The 22,230-nt window shown below is 46.7% G+C and overlaps 1 protein-coding gene across 1 annotated transcript; it reads right to left on the bottom strand.

The window, feature by feature from the left end:
• Nucleotides 1-3,305: 3,305 nt before the first annotated feature.
• Nucleotides 3,306-21,907, bottom strand: CBLC (Cbl proto-oncogene C). Its single transcript, XM_063312615.1, has 11 exons — nt 21,558-21,907; nt 16,015-16,161; nt 14,574-14,730; nt 11,463-11,584; nt 9,241-9,378; nt 7,247-7,334; nt 5,688-5,819; nt 5,242-5,424; nt 4,613-4,729; nt 3,685-3,848; nt 3,306-3,434 (listed from the first exon to the last, which is right to left on the bottom strand). The coding sequence occupies exons 1-10, from the start codon at nt 21,905-21,907 to the stop codon at nt 3,711-3,713; spliced, it is 1,572 nt and encodes a 523-aa protein (XP_063168685.1). The 3' UTR covers nt 3,306-3,434; nt 3,685-3,710.
• Between the last annotated feature and the right edge of the window lie 323 nt (nt 21,908-22,230).

Genomic DNA, 22,230 nt, shown 5'->3' with positions numbered 1-22,230 from the left:
ATTTATTTATTTATCAAATTTATACGGCCACCCATCTCACAAAAAGTGACTCTGGGCAGTGTACAACAATTAATTAAACCCCCTCCACCTCTGGTTTGTTCCTAATTCTTGCTAAGGGGAATTGGGGAGGAAATGGAGGGTGGTTTGCAGCTGGTGCAATGGAGTCTGGGGGAGAGGGTGCAGAATACCTTTGGAGGAGGGGAGGGTGGGTGGGTTGGAAGATAATACCACCACTAAAGAGCCATGATAAGGAGGGAGGAATTCTTCAAACTCCTGTCTACACACATATATGTGCCCTGAACCTGCATGTTGTGTGTGTATGTACAGATAGTGGTAAGTCCGAACTGTCATTAAATGAATGGTCATTAGGTGAGGACTACCTATATTCTCAGAGATTGTGACCTCCAGCAAGACCCCAGGAATTTACACGAGCTAATTAAAATTTAAAAAGCAGATATGTAAAAATAGAACTCATCCAACCCTAACTCGACAGCCACAGTCTTAAAAATAAAAGCAGCAAGGTGGGTATTTCCCAGGCAAGGTTCCCCACCTGCCTTTCACTCCAGCATCCCATACAGGCACTCGCATCCCATTTCCTCAAAGGGAGGGCTCCTGGCCAGTGCCAAGTTCTCCAAGAAGACCACTGTCACCCTCCTCCAGTGCTTGGAGTTGCAGCTGGCGTGGGACCCAAAATCAGGGAGGGCAAATTTCCTGCAGGGCATCAGTGCCAGCTTTGCCCAGCCAGGCTTCTGTAGGTCCACTCATTCTGGTCCAATTGCAGAAGGGCCAGGTATTAACGTGCCTCCTCAGGAAGTCAAGGTCTCCAGCAATCCAGCTGGCCAAGCCCAGGGATTATCCCTGCTGAGTTGGACGAGGAGGTGGGCACCAGCTTGCCAACTTCCTTTTCCCTGGAACGTCCTGCTCGACATCTCAAAGCTTCCCCTGCTCATCAGCACCAAAAAGTTCCTGCATCCAGCTTCTTTCCATAGAGCCTCCTGATGCATCATGCGATGTTAAGCAACATCGGTTGGTGTCCTCAGTCAGAATCTTTCTTTCTGAATGTTGCATGGGGAAGGGCCCTTTTCACCCATTTCCTAAAGAAGGAGATGTCATTCTTTGGATCCCAGCCCTCCTGATCTCTTGCATAATGGACTCCCACAATGTCCTCTCCTGGGTCAACCACGAAGGGTGGGCAGAATCTACTTTGAGAAGATGTTTTTGAAGATAATTGGAGCCCAAGTCATATAAGGCTGAACAGGTAACCACCACCACCTTGAACTGGACCCAGAAGCTTACTGGCACCCAATGCAGCCCTTACAAGAGAGGTGCTATTTTGCTAAACAAGCTGGCACCAGTCAGCAGGCGGGCAGCTGCATTCTGTGCCAGCTGCAGCTTCCAAGTCATCTTCAAGGGCAGCCCCAAGGGAAGCAAATAGTAGTAGTCTAACTGAGAGATGGCAAAAACACAAGCTGCCACCTCCAGCAGCTCCTGGTCTAAATGTCCAGAATTCTTGAACCATAAATTAACCAGAAGGCCTGGATTGATACAGGACAGTAACCTGCATACACACACACACAGACACACACACTTAGGGATCAAGCTAACCAAGCATATCCTGCTGTGTGAATGCAACCCCTGGATTTATCCTGGGCAACTGCTTGGTGACCTGGTTAACTGTTGTGTGGACAGTTGAATCAGCTGACTGAAACTCTGAAGATAGTACTGGATATAAACCCTGGGGCTGCACAGGGTGGGGCAGAACCCCCACAGATTATGTACCACCAATTCAATCGATGCCCCCTGCCCCCCCCCCGCTCCCTGAGAAGTACCATCAGTTTGCCGCTGGCCTCCCAATAGAGGCCATTCCCGAGAAGGGGCTGGGGGACTGTGGTGTCCCCAGTTTGCCCATGTGCCAAGCCCCTGTAGAGGCTCCGGCCGGCCTCTCTCCCCAGGACCCCTGCGGTCTTCTCATGTCTTCTGCATTCCAGTCCACCACATGGCATTGATCGCAGCTCTCGAGGGTTCCCGGAATAGGAGCTGATTTCAGCAAACCATCTGGAGCCAAAAGCCACCTCCGCCAGGAGAGACGGATCAATATACTTGCTAAGCAGGCACAAAGTGTGTGTGTGTGTGGGTGTGTGTGGTGAGGGGAACGACAAGAAGAGGAGCTCCTGGAGGGCTGAGGATTTACCCCATTTGAGCTGGTGGAGCTCTGGTTTACAAGCCCCGATTGTGCCCCCAGCCCCCAAAAAAGCCCACCATGCTTTTCCTGATCACTGGTGAGAAGAGGGCTGCCGGCTGACTGCCTCCCTCAGGTTGAGATTCACTGCACAGGAGGAAGGCCCATGGATGGGATGGAGAAAGACGGTGCAGAACCCAAGTCTTCAAAGGCTGGGACGCCCCCCACCCTTCCATAACTTTCTGCCATGTTGTAACTTCGAAGGTCACAGAAGGAGAATATGATTACATCCCTGGAGGGAACATTAACCGGATGGAATCAATGCAGCCAAGTTTGGTCCTGGCCACACCCATTTTTTTTCTTCTCCTAGCCCCACTCTAAAAAAATCAAGCACATCCCTATCCTAAATCTTCAACGCTTCTAGATGTTGCTTCTGAAATGTAGGGCTCAACATCAGCTGACCCCCTTTTTTTGGGTGTGTGTGTGAATCTATGGCATACTTTTCACCCACATTTGTAAGGAATAAAAAAACATTTTCAAGAATCCTCAGAGACCTGAGCACGTATTTTTGCAAGTTTGATCTAAAGCCACCAGGCTGTTTACCGTTTTTTCTCTAAGACATGAGCGCCTCTTAGTGGACGGCTTCCCATCTTACCTGCTCAACCAAGGAACATATCCTGTGGATAGACAGTATCCAGATATAAAAGGCTAGTAAATTTGGTTTAATTCTAAAAGTACTGGTTCTGCTCTAGTTCTAGGGTTTTGAAAACAAAAAGTTGATACTTCTGCTGGAGAAGAACTGCACAGCTTCCTGGAGAGAAATAAGTTAGAAAAGTCATTAAAAAATCAACTATCTCCCCAGAATGAATGGGGTGACCTCATGTGATGATGCAGTCACTGTCCAAGAGGTCCTGTCTTCCCAGAAGAGGGGCAAAAAGATTCCTGTGATGTTTACCAACAGCAATGCTTGGGAAGTTCCATCCAGAATAGTAAAATAAAGGTAGTTCATCCTGGAAAAGACACATTGTATAAAAACATTCCTAAAAACACCCTGATCCTCCTCCAAAAAGTGCTTCGTTTTATTTGCTGATATTCTTCTGTCGGGTGAAGTGTCAGAATCGAGTGTGAGCCAACCTTTCCTTCACTTGGCAATGTGGAATGGCAGGGGAGGCACGGTTGGTTGGATCTCATAGAATCAGAAGCCCGCCCTGCTGTCTGGATTCCACAAACCAACCAGCGCAGATCAGATGCCACCCTAGAAGAGGACAAAGGGCACCACTCAGGAAGATACCAGCATGGTAGAGATGTCTTTAGCAGTGTGAAGGTTAGGAGACATCTCATTGTTGGCCTTTTCTCCTGGCAAAATAAGGTGAGGCCTGCCCCACAAGACCCACCATGCCCATGACTGCCCACAGAAACCCCCATTTGCAAAGAATTGGTGGATAAAAATCCCCAAATCTCAGGGTTGATCTAGGCCCTGTTGTTCTAGATCATGGTCCCCTTACCTGGTCCTGGGCTGCCTGCAAGCAACTCAGCTGCTGTGATTCCCGTTGCCCTCTTCGAATGGAGAGGCTGCAGACGTGTTCCATGAGTTTAATGAAGGGGGGTGTTCTTGAGGAAGGCTTGGCAAGGGGCGACGTCTGATCCAGTGGGTAGAAGGCGAGCCGGTCTAAATCAGCACCGGGAGGGATCAGTTGGGATGGTGAGGGGACACTTGGCATGAACTTCTAGGTACCCAGCAGCCTTATTCCCATGACAAAGTAGTGGCATTCAGACACGGAGGGGGAAGGGGGAGATTCCTGCTGGATTGACCCTGGACCTCACAGGTCTTTCCAAATTTTGGGAGAGATGCTCCCAGCAAACACACCTAGAACAAGGGCAGAAATCTTTTTCAAGCTAAAGGCTGTCCTTGGCCTCTGAACAGAAGGTCGTGATGCCAACATAGCATGCTTTACATTAATGTGTTGCCTTTTCTGTTGGCTCTGGAGAATATAAGCTAGCAGTGGGCCATACAGTAGCCACAGAGGCCACAATGGCCAGGGCAATATTCCCCATTTCTTTTTCGGTCAGTTGAAAATTTAACCCTCCCTGCAACCCTGTAAGGTGGGTGAAGCCAAGAAGCTGCCAAGAAGAACGTGGCTAGTCCAGGGAGCTCAGCAGAGCTTCAACCCTTCTGGGGATTCAAATATGGCCCTCCCCAGTTTGCATCCAATAATCTGACCATGACAAGTTGTTAGGGCTTGGAGGCAAATGCTGGCCATCTTTTCCCACCTGCCTATTTCCCCACACCCTCTTCACTGCAAAGCTACAGTACATGTGTTGGTCTCCTTGTCTATATGCAAGGAGAAGCTGGACTGGGGTAAATGCTGTACATATTCTGCACGGGACTATTACTCAGGTTTCACTCTGGCCATCAAATTATTTCTCACTCACTTGATAGTCAGGAACAGGAAGAGTCATGGAGCTCTGCTGCAGGAGATCTAACCTTGGAGGTACTGGAGGGGGTTGCAACACAGGCTCTAGATTTGGAGATGAATTGGGACCCGCTGTCTGGAGTGGGGGAAGAGAGAAAGGACAGGGTTAATCCCCCTTATTTATCACCCTGTGGGGAAAGCAGCCAGCCTGTGTTGCACCCACGGCCAAGAAACCATGCAAGGCAGGACACGGCCTGAAATGTTCCGATGGGGCAGGGCTGTGCCTTCGGGGCAACCAAACAAAACGGGGAAAATATTTCAGTATTTTTAATTTCTCCAGCCGTTCCGGTTGATTGGGCCACCCATTTCCACAGAGAAGAGACAGCAGGGAAAGAAAAAGGAGACAGACATAGAACGTTGAGGAGGTTGCAAGATGGAATCAAAACAGTCAAGGCGACTGTGGATTGAGGCTCTGCCTTATGTTACCTGGGTGGCCCACATGACACACATTTTAAAAGGGGCGGGGTTTCAATGCTGTGGTCATGGCTGCCACTGTTTAAACCCCCCATCCACCCAAATGCCTGTGGTTGCAACAGTGGGGACCGCTCCAAACCTTCCCAAGGCTTGCCCCTCCCACCTCCCACTGACCCCTTGAGTCTGGCGCATGAGGGCCAGCTGTTGCAACACCATCTCCACATCCTCCAAGTCCTCTTCATCACTGCCGTCCTTGGCCGTAGGGCTCCCCTTCTTGGGGCTGAAAGGGTTGACCTCGACATCTTCGTGGCCCCAGATCTCCTGCCGGCAAAAGGGGCAGGTGTGTGTTTCTGAAAGCTGGCAAGAAGCAGAGAGGGTCCAGTTAGGATTTGCCCCCCACGACTCAACCCTGCGCAAGGGACAACATTTGCCCAAGGGGGAGGGGAGAAAAAAGAAGGGGGTCCAAGGAGCAGAACGTCCAAGAAGATCTCATGATCTTCCCACCACAGGTGAGCAACGTTGACACCCAGGGCTGCCACAAAAACTGCATTGCGGGAATAATCTTCCCTCCAGGATTCCTGCGAAGCGAGAAGCTCCAGAAAGGGAGGGCAGGAAATCACCTGCCAAGTCTTAAGGCACTCCCGGCAGAGGAGATGCCCACACGGCCGGATTTGGACGTCCTTGTTGTTCTCGGCGCAGATTTTGCAAAGCTGGAAGGTGGACCCCACCTGGCAGTAGAGTTCAAACTGTTCCTGCGGACGGAGAAGAGACGGGGAGAGGTGTGAAGCGGGAGTCTAAATATTTATTCAGGAGGAAATTATACAGGGAGGGACCCCCACAGGGGGAAAGATGGGGGCAAGGCTCGGATCCTGCCATCGTCGCTGCCTTCTTGAAATTTCCCCCCTCTTTTGCAGATGTGGGGGAATTATGGGGGAGAATTTCCAATTGCTTTGTGCCCAGCACACTCCCAGCTAACTGCTGCACCCAGATCAGAACAAGCAAACACACTGCCCAGTTCAGCTAGCAAAAAGTAAAGTGTGATGTTTGTGTATTTATTAAATACCAGCAAACTTGAAAAAAAAAACAGACGCAATAGGACGGAAAGCGGGCAAAAGCAGGGAGACAGAGATGAAAAACAGGCAAGAGATTTTAAAAAGGCAGAGGACTTAATAATCACAACCTACACTAGTGTTTCTTACGTGTGGGCTGAAGACCCTGAGGGGTCCCCTGAGAACCTCTCAGGAGTCTGCAAAATCAATTTTATTTGCCAGATATTGAAGAAATTGGCAAAAATTTAAAGCCATGTCACTCTTCTCGTGATTATTTTTTGTTTAAAAAAATCAGCTTTTTTAATGAGAAATATTTTGTTTATGTTAAGATCTACTGGGTTTAATATTACTTTTACATGTTTCAATAAATAAATATTTGGTTCTAATTTTTAATACGGTAAATATCGATAAATAGAACCCACACAAACAAAAGTTCTTTTGGGGTCCTCCATAATTTTTAAAGTGGGAAGAAACACTGATCTACTCAATGTCTGTCTGTCTATCATCTCTCTATCATCTATCTCTCTATCCATCCATCCATCATCTCTATCATCTATCATCTATCATCTATCTATCCTTTCTCTACCTATCTACCTATACCTATGTCTATCTATCATTATCTTCCTTCCTTCCTTCCTTCCTTCCTTCCTTCCTTCCATCCATCCATCCATCCATCCATCATCTCTATCATCTATCTATCATCTATCTATCCTTTCTCTACCTATCTACCTATACCTATCTGTCTATCATTATCTTCCTTCCTTCCTTCCTCCCTCCCTCCCTCCCTCCCTCCCTCCCATCCATCCATCCATCCATCCATCTCTCTTTATCTATCTATCACAGCATTTCTCAACCTCAGCAACTTTAAGCTGTGTGGACTTCAACTCCCAGAACTCCCCAGCCAGCAAATTCCGGGAGTTGAAGTCCACACAGCTTAAAGTTGCCGAGGTTGAGAAACGCTGATCTATCGTGTATCTATCTCCCATCTACCTACCTACCTACCTTTCCAGAGCACTGGAAACAACTGTGGGTTACTAGCATGGATGACCCCAAAGAGTGTGGCCTTTAGCTATTCCAGCCTTAACGCTTTTATGTACACGACAGCAGCAGGCCTGTAAGGACTCACTTACCTGAGAGACCTGAATCTGGTTTTGAGCAGAGCCTTCCATCAACTCTGCCAGATCGGGATTCACGTTCTTCCCATCCGGATACAAGTAGCTGCAGGATCGGAGGAAGCACATGGGTACCTTCTAAACAATCCTCTTCCTTCCCCCGGGAAGCCTTAAGTTATATTGTGGTAAAAAGATACAGACCCACCAGTCCCTTGCAAGACCCCGTTTCCAGGTCATACTTGGAACTTCTGCTTTGAAGATGAGGAACGAGTTTCTTCAACTTGGTGCCCTCCGAGTACACGGGACTACAACTCTTAGGAATGTAGAGTTGACTTTGAGGATAGGGAAGGGAGTGATATCTTTTTTCCCCCCTAATCATCAAAACCACAAGTCATAAGTGCATTTTTTTCTGTTTCATGCAAAAAGTCTATAAGGGGACCTCTTTCTCAGGACTACACAATTTTTTTCTCCAAGTCCCCTCTTAACAGCTCACTTACCCCTTCTCTGTCCTCAAGGTCAGCTCAACATTCTTTGACACGTAATTCCTAGCAATGATAGTCCCCAGGTATGCATGATGATTAGGAATACTTGAAGTCCAATGTATGGAGGGCACCAGGTTGGGGAAGGCTACCTCCAACTCAAACTGGCAAACTTTTCCAGCAAGGTTTGTGACTTTTTATAGTTAGTTTTAATTGTGACTGTTTTTATGCATTTATTGTTTTTAATTAAGTGTTGTACACCACCCAGAATCACTTTTATGTGAGATGGGCTGCTATAGAAATATGATAGATGATAGAAGGCAGAAGATAATAGACAGATAGATAGATAGATAGATAGATAGATAGAAGATAGATAGATAGATAGAAGATAGATAGAAGGAAGATAGACAGACAGACAGACAGACAGATGATGGATGACAGACAGACAGACAAATAAGTTTTCCAAGATTTCAGCCATGCTCCAATGTACAATCCAGAGTTTTGTCAATTGATGAATGTATGCAGTGCTATCAGCCCATCCACCCCAAATCTAGAAAGGTGCACGATACTTTTATTAGGACCAACAAATTCCCCCACCCCAAACTTTATGAAAAACTCTAGCTTAACCTAATCATCAAATTAGCTGTTTTCAGCATTTGCCCAATAAATGAACCACATGGGATGCATTCAGACATTATGGTAAGCCACAAAAACAAAACCAAAAAAGTTAAGCCAACCAAGCTTAGTGTGTGGAGCAAATCCAATCCCTAGATTTGGTTTAGTGATTGAACAGGGAGACTGTGAGTTCTAGGCCTCCCTTAGGCATGAAAGCCAGCTGGGTGACTTTGGGCCAGTCCCTCTCCTTCAGTCCAACCCACCTCACAGGGTTGTTGTGGTGGGGGAAACAGGAGGTGGGAGCATTAAGGATGCACACTGCCTTATGCTGAGCAAAAATAAAGGTGGGATAAAAAGCAGATAAACAAATAAAATTAAACTTCGTAGTGACCTGGGTAAACAGGCTGTGTGGATAATAGAGGCTCAGTTTCATCATAAAAAAGCACCCTAGAGCTATATTACAGCCTCATGTGGCGCAGGGTAGTAGGCGGCAGTATTGCAACTGAAACTCTCCCCACAACCTGAGTTCGATTCCAGTGGAAGGTGGATTCTCAGGTGGCCGGCTTGGGTCAACTCAGCCTTCCCTCCTTCCAAGGTCGGTGAAATGAGCGCCCAGCTTGCTGGGGAAGGCAATGGCAAACCACCCTGCTATAGTGTGCCAAGAAAACGTCGTGAAAGTGGCATCTCCCCAAAGGGTCAGACTTGACTCGGTGCTTGCACAGGGGACCTTTCACCTCTCAGAGCTATATTAGTCCATAAATCCAATTTGGATCAACCCAAACTCTCCGTTCGGGAGATTTTGAAAGCTTCCACACTCTTTTGCACCATTGGTTGATCCCGAGGAAGGTATTATTTCCCTGCTGTGGATTCCCGATCTATGATCATCCTCTTCCGCCCCCTTGCATATCTGGTACTCACAAGCCTTCCTTGTATCCATCCATCAGGGCCTGGAAGAGCGATTTTTTCTGTGGGATGGTTTGCAAGATGCTTCCATCTGCCGTCACGTAGCCGATCGCCCACTGGCCCAGCTGGGTGCAACTGAGCCGGAAAATATAGCTGGGGGAGAAAGTCAGCAAGAGCTGAATCTGGCAATTGGGATTGTGGGGAAACACCAGGGGGCGCTGTGGCTCTGCAAGGCAGCTGGTTTCAACCTGAGTGGAGGCAGAGGTTAAGCTAGGAAAACATCCTGCAGAACCAGTCTTTCTCAAGCTTGGCCACTTTAAGACGGGTGGACTTCAACTCCCAGAACTCCCCAGCCAGCATGCTGGCTGGGGAGCTCTGGGAGTTAAGGTCCACCCGTCTTAAAGTGGCCTAGCTTGAGAAAGACTGTCCTAGTAGAATACAACCCAGCTTTCTCATCTCATCCTGCAGAATCAGTGTTTCTCAAACTTGGCCACTTTAAGATGGGTCAACCGACTCCCAGAATTCCCAGAATTCCCATGACTGACTGGGGAATTCTGGGAGTTGAAGTCCACCCATCTTAAAGTGGACAAGTTTGAGGAACACTTTGCAGAATGGACCTGGTGGAGGAATTCAGATAGAGACTACTTGGCAAAGGGGCAGGCACAACCATTTTGGTTAAAGGCCAAGAACCCAGGGGACGATGGATTCTAGTCCAGCTTAGGCACAAAGCCAGCTGGGTAATGTTGGGCCAGTCACGTTCTCTCAGCCCAAGGAAGAAGGAAACGACAAGCCGCTCCCAGAAACCTTGCCAAGAAAACTGCAGCGACTTGTTCATTTCATTGCCAAGATCAGTTCTGGCTTGAAGGGACCAACTTTATTTATTTAGAGGAGGATGAATAATCCGGAATCCAAACCGCAGCACCTTCCTCTGTCAACATGGATCTAGCTGCAGGGTTAAGCAGCAAAGCTGCTGAGAAGCCAGAAGAGCCAGCCACTTTTGACTCCAGCAGTGATTTCCCGTTTCCTAAGAGGCTCAGTTGCATTGCACTTCCAGGGCTGGATTCCTGCTGCTTCCCAGCCAGAGCTGGCTTACATTTACTGCTGGTGCCAGGTCCCCAGTCATGATGCACAGCACCTGGACCTGGCCGCATTACTTTGGTTCATGAGAACCCCACAATCATCGCTACTTGATTCCTGGCAGTGTAGACAGATGCACCAATGCGTACAGGAATGCCAAAAGAAATGCCACAAGATTTGTGGACTTTTCAGGACAGTGCAGGTAAGTAACCCCTTGCCCTCGCAAAATGAAATCAAAGCAGAGAGCAACGAAGAGGAGGGTTGTAGGAGGAGAGTCATAGCAAAAAATCTGGAGCGGTTTGGTAGCACCTTTTCCGACTACTGGTGGTCCTCGGTTAATGACCACTCGTTCAGCAATCGTTTGAACTTATGACAGCGCTGAACGAGGGGGACTTACAACTGGCCCTTGAAATTCCAGCCATCGCAGCACCCCTGTGGTCACATGGTCATGATCCAGGCACTCAGCAACCAGCCCAGATTTCTGACCGTCGTAGTGTCCTGTGGTCACATGATGTGTGGTCATGTGATGTGATTTGCAACCTTCCTTGCTGGCTTCCCACCAGGAAAGTCAATGGGGAAGCTGGCAGGAGGTCAGAAATTGTGGTCACATGCGGTCCTCGCATAATGACTTGCTGTGATTTGCTTAACAACAGTAACTGGGGACTGCCGGAACTGCCGTCACTAAGCAGCATGGTCACATGACATTGCGCTTCACAACATTGCTTAGTGACAGAAATTCGAGTCCCAATTACCATCGTTAAGCGAGGACTATCTGTAACAATATGTAGTTTTTCAATGCTTCCAGGAAAGGTGGATGACCCATCTCATCACCTAGCGGGGGGCTGAGGGAGCAGCTCTTTTGCGACCCGAGGAGATCCAACCAGTACATTGGGGAACCCCTGCCCATTCAGTCTCCAACAGAGGCCAGAAGTTACAAAATTGTTACATTCTTTTCATGGGTAGGCCTGTAGATAGGCATGAACAGGGCTCTTAAACTGAAAATGAAGAATGAAACTTACCTCTTTCATGTGACGGTGAAATAACTTTTGAAATAACTTCTTAAATAAACTGCGATCTCCCAGGGAACCCCTAGTGACCTCTCACGGAACCCAAGGGTGCCACAGAGCCCTGGTTGAGGAACCGTGCCACAGGGAGTTTACCTGCCAGGTCTGTTGACATACGCCTGCAGGCGTGCCTTCACCTCGTCATAGGTGAGGAAGGCCATGTATCCTGGATGCGTAACTGCTAGGTAAGTCCAGTTCTTCAGCAGAGTCGGCCAAGGCTGTGAAGAGAAAACGGGAGGGGATTTAGACCAGGGAACAAAACAAAACAGCCAGTAGGAAATGTCATCCTGGATCAAGCCAAAGGTGGATGTAATCCAGCAGCTTTTTGGAAGAAAACAAGCGGGAGAATCAATCGGCTGCTTCAGAGGGCATTTTATTTTTGCCTCTGGATAAATCACAGTCTGCCACTAATCACAGTTTTTTCATTTTTAATTCTGGTCTGTGACAGTATTAAAGATTGACAGTTTTTTCATTTCAGACAGTTGTTCGGAGCCGGCGCGACTGATCGTTTTGTGGTGCGTTGAAGCCGAGAGCTCTTTGGAAAATGCTGCAGAACATGGTGTTGGGGACAGTAGGACACAGCTTTCTCCATGATTATGCCACAAGTCACAGGTGCAGCTAAAAACTGTGACACCCCCCCACTTCCCCTGGACCTCGCAGTTTCAGCCGCCAGCCAGCCCGGCCCTTCTACTAGCCTGCACCCACCAACCGCTCAGCTGAAAACAGTGATTCTGTTTGTTTTGTCCTAGGATGTCGATTGCCTGGGGACCCAGCCTATTTGGTTACCCTTGATGGCTTCTCAAGGCATTATGGAAGCCCGGAAAAGGGGCCAGTTCATTTTTTTTTATTATATGATTTTTATTGAAACGTTTAAAAAAGATTAAAAACGAATACACACTAATATAAAGTAAGGAAGAAAAAAGAGAAAGAATGAAAACAAAGGGAAAGCAGAAAGTGCAGGAAAAGAAAAAAAAAGTTGAAGAAAACAGAAAAGAAAGAAAGAAGATACAAAGAACTGGCTTCTGATATTCTTCACCACGGTTAAAGTACAATTATATTTTAACCTCTCTCTCTAAAGCTACATCATAATACTCTTCTTTCTATAATCCTGTCTAATCATCAAAGCCATAAATCCCAAGTTCATTTTTTTTTCATTTTTACGCAAAAAGCCCATCAGAGGTTTTCAGTCACCAATAAATGTAGATAGCATCTTTTCTCTAATCAAAGAAGTTAATTTATCCATTTCAGCAACATGTCAATTTTACCAATCGTTCCTCCATAGTGGGAACAGGTAGTCCTTTGACTTACGACCATTTGTTTAGCAACCATTCAAAGTTACAATGGTACTGGAAACGTGACTTGCAACCAGTCCTCACACTTGTGACCATCGCAGTATCCCTGCGGTCATGTAACCAAAATTCAGGCACTTGGCAACCGGCACATATTTACAATGGTTGCAATGTACCAGGGTCACATGATCTCCATTTGCAACCTTCCCAGCCGGCTTCCAACAAGCAATGGGGCAAACTGGATTCGCTTAACGACCACAGCAAAAAAGGTTGTGAAATTGGGTGTGACTCACTTAGCGACTGCCCCGCTTAGTGACAGAAGTTCCAGTCCCAATTGTGGTTGTAAGTTGAGGACTACCTGTAGTGTTGAACCTTTCCATCTCTGTGGAAAAGGGGTAAGTTCAGATGAAGCCACTGAGATGAACCTAGCTGTTTTTTTACATATATTATTATGGTTTACTTTTGTTTATTAAGCAAGGAAGGCCTGCTTATTAAGCAACTAATTCTCCACTCCACCCTACCCACTTCCCACCCCGTGCCGAATACAAGCTGTTCTCCCTCTTTCACGAATGGAAACTTTACAGCTCCATCTAAAGCTGCTGACCCCCTCTCTCCACCCACACCTGGCAGCCTTGAATGATGGACTTCAACAAGCCACATCCTGCTCTGTGGTCAGCTTCTTGCCGACTGATAGTTAAGGCAGAAGAGAAGAGAAAGAAAGAACATAAAAAGTCAACAGGCTTGACTACGAGGCTGCTCCTCTGCACAGTTCACACTTAAAACTTGCAAAGTTAGTTTTCTTCTAACTATCAAGACTTCCAAGCGAGCTTTTAAATAGTTTCCTTTTTATAATCCTATATATCTGCCCACTCACAAGAGGGTCCCATTGGAGCAAACAGGACTTGCGTCCAAGGAGCATAAGACTGCAGACTTAAGCCGGTGAATCTTTTCCCCCTGTGGCAAAGGAATGCTTTTGTTCACAGTTCAGCAGAGACAAAAAGGTGTCCCATCTCATGCATATTTCAAAAAGTCAGGACTAACTGATGGAAGGGGAATTTTGCCTTTGCAGGAAGACACCTGTAGTTCTATAAAAGATTGCTCAACCATATTCTCTTTATTTTCTCTCAACAAATCACCAATCCCAAGGTTTGGGTTTTTTTTCCCCTTTTTGCAGGAAACTACGATCATCAAAGAGGCCATGAATCAACGTAGGGTGTAGATATGCAATGCTTATGACCAATGTAGAATACTTGCAAGAGATTAGCATCAATTCACCCATTGTGACCCTTACTTTATCTTCTACAAAATTAATACCTGCATCCCTTGGTCACCAAAAGTTTGTCTATCCTTGGTAGGTAAAGGTAAAGGTAAAGGTTTCCCTTGACATTAAGTCCAGTCGTGTCCGACTCTAGGGGGCGGTGCTCATCTCCGTTTCAAAGCCGAAGAGCCAGCGTTTGTCCGTAGACACTTCCTCCGTGGTCATGTGGCCGGCATGACTAAACGGAACGCTGTTACCTGCCCGCCGAAGCGGTACTTATTAATCTACTCACATTGGCGTGTTTTCGAACTGCTAGGTTGGCAGGAGCTGGGACTAGCAACGGGAGCTCACCCCGTCACGCGGATTCGAACCGCCGACCTTCCGATCGGCAAGTTCAGCAGCTCAGCGGTTTAACCCGCAGCGCCACCGCATCCTTGGTACAGATACCAAAAATGAAGTTAATGAAAACTGAAAATTCTACACCGACAGTTTGTTAAGTTCACCCCAAATTCAGCTTGCTTGCTCCTAAAATCTTCCAAGTTTCTTCCTTTCTCAAACACTCTGGTTTCAATTATTTGGTATGTGTGGATTAATGCCTGTGGCATGCGTTTCATTTTCAGCGTTAAACGTAAATACCGTGTATGGCTTCCCATGATGTACCTGGAAGAGACGAGTGAAGACGTCAAATTCAAATATGGAGATATGGCCGCTGCAGGTCAGATCAATGGTGGACCTCAGGGCTATGGCCATTGGACCAGAATCTATAGGATGAACCTGCTGGAGGCCTTTTTGAAATTCGGACCAGGAAACCAGGCTCCTATGGAGAAGAAACAAGGGTTACAGGTTTGTACATTAAACTGAATGGGGGACTGGGGGAAATTTTGAAGTGAGTCAAAGTGGGCTTGAACAGGCATCTTTCGGCATCCCACGAAGAACCATGGAGAAGGAGCTCTAAAAATTCTCCAAGGAAATGACATGAAGACCTCCTTATAGAGCTACCATTTCCAAGGTCTGGGGATTGTCATTAAACCATTTCAGTGCAACGGTCGATGATATTCCTTGCTATGGTCGGCATACGATGCCTCGGAAGCGTTTAGGAAATGGTGATATTTAACTATTTTTTATTTTTCTAGGCTGATATGCCACTTCCATCAAACATCACCTCTGAGAGGCTTTCAATCCTATCTATGATACATACAGTAATAAAGATAACCAATCAATAATAACATCACAAAAACATTGACAAAAAGCACTTAGGATCTAGTCAAAGCTGAAGAACGCCAGCAGCAATTTAGAGCATCTAAATCAATTTGCCTCCGCTTTAGAGGCCTGTTGAAATAAGTTTTTGTTGCTTTTCCAAATCCCAGTAGAACTGGGGCTAACTGAATCTCCAGGGGAAAGTTATTCTAAAGAAAGGAGCAATGATTGTGATGATCACCTCAAGAACTCTGTGGATGACATTCCTTCAAAGATGGAACATGGAGGGAGATTTGTGATCTCGCTGGATGGGCAGAAACCAAGGGGTCCCAGTACAAAATTTATATTGTTGTTTGAATAATAAACAAAAGGCAAGGCCTTGTCACAGTCCAACTATTAACTGGCACATAATTCCAAGACATCACTGAATGAAAACTGACTGACTTAAGAAAACACATTAATCAAGAAAGGCTTCTGAAGAAGTACAGGGAGTCCTCACTTAACGACCACAATCAGGACTGCAATTTTGGTCGCTAAGGATGCAGTCATTAAGCAAATCCAACCTGATTTTGTGACTTTTTTTGCGGTGGTGGTTAAGCGAATCACGTGGCTCCCCATTGCTTTTGCTTGCCAGAAGCTGATTGGGAAGGTCAAAAATTGTGATCTTGTGGCCGTGGGGATGCTGTGACAGTCGTAAGCGTGAGGACCAGTCGCAAGTCAGTTTTTCCAGCCCTGTCATAAGTCCGAACCATCACTAAATGAAAGGTCGTTAAGTGAGGACTACCTGTATTATCGATGGCAGCAGAGATAGGATGCAGAGGGGAAGAGGAAGATGTATGATGAGGAGATCTCATTGCAAGGGAAGGAGTTGTAAGGTCCTTGTAAGACTGGTTTCAGGGCTCACCGTTCTTTCCAAGTCTCCCTCCAGAAGACCTGTGCCTCTTGCTTGCTCAGCTGGTACGTGCTGCCTTGGTCTTGACCATTGGGAAACAATGCTTGTAGTTCAGCCAACATGTGGTTGAAGATCAGGGAAAGCTTTGTTAGCTTCCTCCTGCAAGAAGAAGCGAAGGGAAAGCCGAGCGAATCAGACAGTCAACAATTACATTCTCTTAGCCAGTGTTTCTCAGCCTGGGCAACTTTTAAGATGTGTGGACTTCAACACTAAGAGGTGCGGCCTATCTATAATTATTTGCAGACGCTGCTGAGAAAAGTGAGAGAATGAGGACAACCTCGTCAACCCTAACCCTGCGCAGCAGCCCACGGATGTAACAGTTCTGCTGATACGTTTGGCCCGGACAAAAAGTTGATTTGCTCAATTCCATTTGCCTGCCAGAAATGAAGAAGGCAACTTTAACATTAACCTCTGTTTGTTTGTAGCACGAAAATGCTGCAATATGATGGTGAACAGCTGCAGAAGAGGTGGACATCTAACAGCAATGAGCTTCCTCCATCCTCCATTGCTGGGTACTCTACGTTCACGAAGGGAAGCGCTGGCACAAGAGACTTGCTGAGGATGCTCATCAGACTTAGCCAGAGGAGGGCAGCGCACAACCCCAATCCCCTTTATTTGCAACCACTGGAACTACTAACCATTGGGGGAGCATTTACACTTAACAGCTGGCATAGTTTGAGACCGAGAGTCCAAAGAACTTAGTAGCACAAGCCCCAAATAAGTCTTAGCACAAGACCACAAAACTTTCCACTCCTGCAAGATAAAAAAATATTTCAGGCCAATTCAAAGTGTAGTTCTCAGAATCTCCCAAAATATTTACGGTGCCCTCCCCAACCTGAGCTCTCACCCCTTCCCTCAGTCACATCATGGTCTGTTTACTTTAACAGCTTTAGGCTGTTGGCGGAAAACAAACACTGTGGTTTGTAGATTACTGTTTATGGCTCAGCTCAATGTGTGAAACCAGGGATCTGTGGCTTAGCCAGAAATCTATGGTTAAGGAAATCAGGAGTGTCAGTGGAGGTGGGGGCTCAAATGGGTCAAGGTGGCAGCTGCTGTAGTGTGGCCTTGACTTTTTGACTCCCCACCGCTTGCAACTGACCCTTAGCAAATCATGGCACAGCATGGTGTGTGAAACCAGACAAGGGTGGGGGGAGTGATAAAAATAAGTTGGCCAACTGGCCTGATTAAAACACAGCTAACCTTCATCTTGTTTCGCTAACAGCAAGTAGCTACTGAATACAGAAGTCACAGCAACCGGCACATTTCCACGCTGGTTAATGCAGATCCAAAAGGGTGCTTAAGGTACTTCGATAAGCTGGCACTCCCCTTTTCAAAATCAGGCCAGGCTCTCTCTCTCTCTGGCACTGTAACAGTATGTGGGAAAGATCATGGGAGACGGGGCCAAGAGAAGCCGCCCAGGGAACGGTCAGATAAGAGACGGCATGGCCCTCACTCGCCCACTGCAAGTTTCTGTCAATGTAGCTTTACAATAAAGTAGAATTCGCTCATCTGGTTGTGATTCCTATCTGGTTTACCCTGCAAGGCCAACATCAACCTTGCAAGTCTGAAAGTACAATTCTTCCCCTGTCTCCTTTACAGCCCGAGAAACTAGGGAGGGTCCCTTCTGAGCCTCTTGCCCGGCCCACTATCCAGCTGTGGGCTGTGCGGTCTTTTATCCGATGGTTCCCTTGGCGGGGTCTCTTGGCCCCTTCTCCCAAGGACTTTCCCACATACCATTACAAGAGGAGATCTTAACAGATATCCTGGCTTGACAAGCTACTATATGGATAGGTAAAGTAAAGGTTTCCCTTGACGTAAAGTCCAGTCATGTCTGACTCTAGGGGGCGGTGCTCATCTCCGTTTCTAAGCCTTGGAGCCGGCGTTGTCATAGACACTTCCGGGTCATGTGGCCAGCATGACGACTCGGAACGCCGTTACCTTCCCGCCGAAGCGGTACCTATTGATCTACTCACATTTGCATGTTTTCGAACTGCTAGGTGAGCAGGAGCTGGGACGAGCAACGGGAGCTCACCCCGCCGCGCGGTTTCGAACCGCCGACCTTCCGATCGACAGCTCAGCGGTTTAACCCGCAGCGCCACCGCGTCCCTACTATATGGATAATATATGGATAATTCTACTCTACTGTAAAGCTACGCTAACAGAATCTTGCAAGTCTAAAATTCTCTCCCCCCACCCCCCATTATAGCCCGAGAAACTAGGGAGGGTCCCTTCTGAGCCTCTTGCCCACTATCCAGCTGTGGGCTACGCCATCTCTTATCTGACGGTTTCCTTGGCAGCGTCTCTGGGCCCTGTCTCCCAAGGTCTTTCCCACATTCCGTTACAGGGCCTCAGGGGATCCAGTGCCTGGTCTGACTACATGGAGGGGAGAGGCTGGTTATCAGACAACCATATCACCACTGATAAAAGGGAAACAAAGTCTAGAACATGGCTGCCAACTTCTTATTTTCTTTCATCAGACCTTCCTCCTCTGCTTCTATCAATGGGTTGATAGGCATACATTACCAAGCTATAATTTTTTGCTTTTCAGCTGACAGTACTGCCTTGCATTTTCATTAAATCAGGCAAGCAGGATTTTGAACATCGTGGTTTTGTTGGCTCTAGGATGGCCCTGTGTCCTACTTTGCAAGGAACACAGTTCTCTGTTGGAAAGGCAGTCTGGGGCAGTGTTTCTCAACCTTGGCAATTTTAAGATGTGTGGACTTCAACTCCCAGAATTCCCCAGCCAGCATAGGGAATTCTGTGAGTTGAAGTCCACACATCTGAAAGCATGCGGGCTGGGGAATTCTGGGAATTGAAGTCCATACATCTTAAAGTTGTCAGGGTTGAGAAACACTGGCCTAGGGCACATCTAGTGCAAAAAAAGTTGTTACCCATCATTCCCTGGATGGACATAGAGCCAATATTGGGGTTATGCTACCTTATTAGGGCATAAGTTATTATTTTTTCTATTTCTATTTGCCTTTACACTTCATTTTGAAATTTACCTTGCTATCCATCCATTTTATCCTCTTTGTTATTACATTTCTATTTTGGTCAATAAATAGCTGGCCTCCTGTAGGTAGCTGGCAAAACAGAATGTCAAAACCAAAAAAATATATAGATATTAAAAAAAACAACAAAGTCAGAGCACATAGAGAATGAAACCCACACAGGAAACTAAAAGGAACTAAAAAAGTGAATTTTTGGCATGTTTTTCTTCTTCAAGAACCAAGGGGGTAAAATTAGCATTCAGGAGATTTACAGGCACACCTCCAACATTTCCCCCTTCCCAATCTCTCTTTCTGAGAGCAATAAAAGGTAGTCATCCGAGCTGGTTCTTTTCAACAGAGAAAACCCAATTCTATTGAAATGCATCCATTCTTCCTGCAAAATTATTGGATCCCAGGGGTGACCCACCCCCCAACCCACTTGCATGTCTGACTTCCTCATCTAGAATTTCCACTTTCCAGCAGTTCTAATGTTTCAGGTCAGAACTGAAATCTCTTTTGGATTGGGATTGCCTCAATCCTGTTTTCTATTCTGCGTGAATTATTTACATTAAAAAAAAACCTTGCAAATGAATGTGAAAATGTATCAAATCATCATCCAATTCTGATGATGTTTTTAAAATCAGAATCAATCCCCAATTTCTTTATGAGGTGAGATTGCGCCCCTGTAGACAAGGGGCTATTGAAACGACAGCTCATGTCCTACTATACTGTAGCTTCTACAAGGACTCAAGGACCCATTTTATAACTCCCTGTTTGATAAAACACCCAGGAAATTCTCATCTATCTGATCAATATGATTCAGTTTCTTTAAACATAGCTAAATTTTGTTATACTGTCTGTAAAATTAGGCAGACTTTGGCTGCCCACTGATGATCCCACCATTAACGCTATCATGTTTTGTTTTATTTTGTTTTAATGCATTTTTATCTGTATTTGTATACATTTGCATTTTATTTGTAATTCTGGTCTGTGACGGTAATAAAATATTGATTGACTGATTGATTGATTGATTTCCCCGATTTCTTTATTATCTTGGCTAGCTTTCATTTAGATAGGACTTTTTAAGTATCATTAATATTAATGTTATTATTGCCACTAATAACAATTATTACTGGTACATTTGCACCGATTACCGTAACAGGAATCCCTTGGCCTTAAGATAAGTGTACTTTTTAAAAAAACACACCACCTGGGTCAAGAGCGCTGGATGAATTATTTCTAACCAGCCTCAATACATTTGGTGGTGCCTTAATTCAGAGTAATTAAGAGCAAGATTGTGCTTTGCTTTTAAAAAGTTCTGGGTGTCCCTTATAGCTCTTAACTGCTTATGGCAGATGTTAATTCAACAGGCTGAGCTTTATATCTGTCTGATGAAGCCTTAAGGTGGGGAACGGGAAAACCGGCACTTGTGCCTTAAATGTGGGCCGTGTTGCAGCTGGACTCCAAACGCCATGAGTCCCTGCCAGCATTGCTTGTGATTGAAAGATGGAAGTTGTAGTACAACCTCTGTCCTAGACAGAAACAGAAGATGGAGGGTAGGGTTACAGCATCTTTTTCACTGAATAAATGTATTATCGTGTATTACCATCACCATAATGTGCTATTGCTGTTATTATTGCTGTTACCATTATTATGTCAAGGAACAGGAGGAATCACATCTTCGACTATATTTTTGGGAAATTCGAGTTCCAACCTCTGCATTACCCAGGTAATTTGTAAGAGATAGCGAGTGCTCAGCAAGGAGGTGGTGGGGTTTTTTTGGTAAATCTACAGTTGATGGATCTAAAATATTTCGCTCTTGTAAAAATTTGTTTAATCTATTTGTTATTCTGCCTAACACACCAAAAACTGTAGGGGTGGCCCTGCAAGATCTTTTCCATTATTTCCCCGTTTCGATTATAAGCTCTCTATATTTTGTTTTTTTTTCTCTCTCTATATATATATTTATTCTCTCTATATTTATATTATTTTTCCCTTCCCCCCCCCTCGATTCTGCTGGACCTGGACATGTATGTTTGCATGTATTTAAAAATATTTGTTTAGCTGCCCATCTTATATACAGGGCAGCCCACAAACGCTATTTACACAGCTCACATTTGTTCTTTTGACTAGTTTTGTGTGACTGACCCATCTGTATAAGGGGGGGTCTGATTCTTCTGGTTGGAATACAGTCCCTAACCTGAACAATTTAACAAGTCAAGTAATAAAAGGTACCCATAGCTGAAAGGCTAAATAAAAACATTTTTCTGCCCACTGGCCCTTAGGTTCCAGCCACACCAACGGGATGTCCCTGACACGCTCACAAAGAAGAGTGGCATTTTCGGCTTATCCTTCCCCGTGACCAAAAATTCCTCTTTTTTCCCCCATTCTTGTTATATCAGGTGTGTTTCCTTCCAGACGGCAATCACTCCCGCAACATTTTAACATCACATATTTCAACAACGATTATTACTATTACTATTACTATTATTATTAATTCTTTACCTGGCAGCGGAGCCCTCCTGAAAAACCTCCTCCTTGTCCTTGGCGCTTTTGAACAGCCGGGTGGCTTGCTTGATCTTTTCCAGCAGGTTGAGCAGCAAGACGCGAAAGCCCTCGCCCTCCCAGAGGTGGGCCAGCCCGGCCCCGGCGCCGTGCTGCTCCCGGACGAGGCGCAGGTGCTGGTGGGTCAGGGGCAGGAGGCGCGGCAGGTGAGGCGGGCTGTGGCGGAGCCCCAGCTGCGGCTGGCTCACCAGGTGCTGCAGCTTGGTCAGCCCCTGGAGGGCTTTCTCCAGGGAGCGGTGGGCCCAGATCCAGCGGGGAATCCACGCCGGCCCGGCGGGGGCCATCGCCATGCTGGGGTCCCCGGCGGAGCGCGCCGGCCGCCGGGCTCCTGCTGCCCACCGCCGCGCGCTCGGAGGCAGGGGCCGGCCCTGGCGCGCGCAGGAAGGGGCCAAACTGGCGAGGAAGGAGGGAGGGAGGGAGGGAGCCGGAGGATCGAAGCGACGAGGACGGGGGGCGGGGGGCGGGGCGGGGCGGCCGGGGCGGGGGAACCGGAGAGGAAACGACAGCCGGCTTCAAAGCACCGGAGCGCTAGCACCGCGCGGCAAGGCGTCGCCTGCCCTGCCCCGCCCGCAGAGCCGGGGCTGCAGTCAGCGGGCGGAGCGGACAGGTTGAG

The sequence above is a fragment of the Candoia aspera genome, chromosome 10 (genome assembly GCF_035149785.1).
Source record: "Candoia aspera isolate rCanAsp1 chromosome 10, rCanAsp1.hap2, whole genome shotgun sequence".
Taxonomy (NCBI): Eukaryota; Metazoa; Chordata; class Lepidosauria; order Squamata; family Boidae; genus Candoia; species Candoia aspera.
Note: the sequence above shows the minus strand (reverse complement) of the source record. Positions and strands in the feature narration are given on the sequence as shown.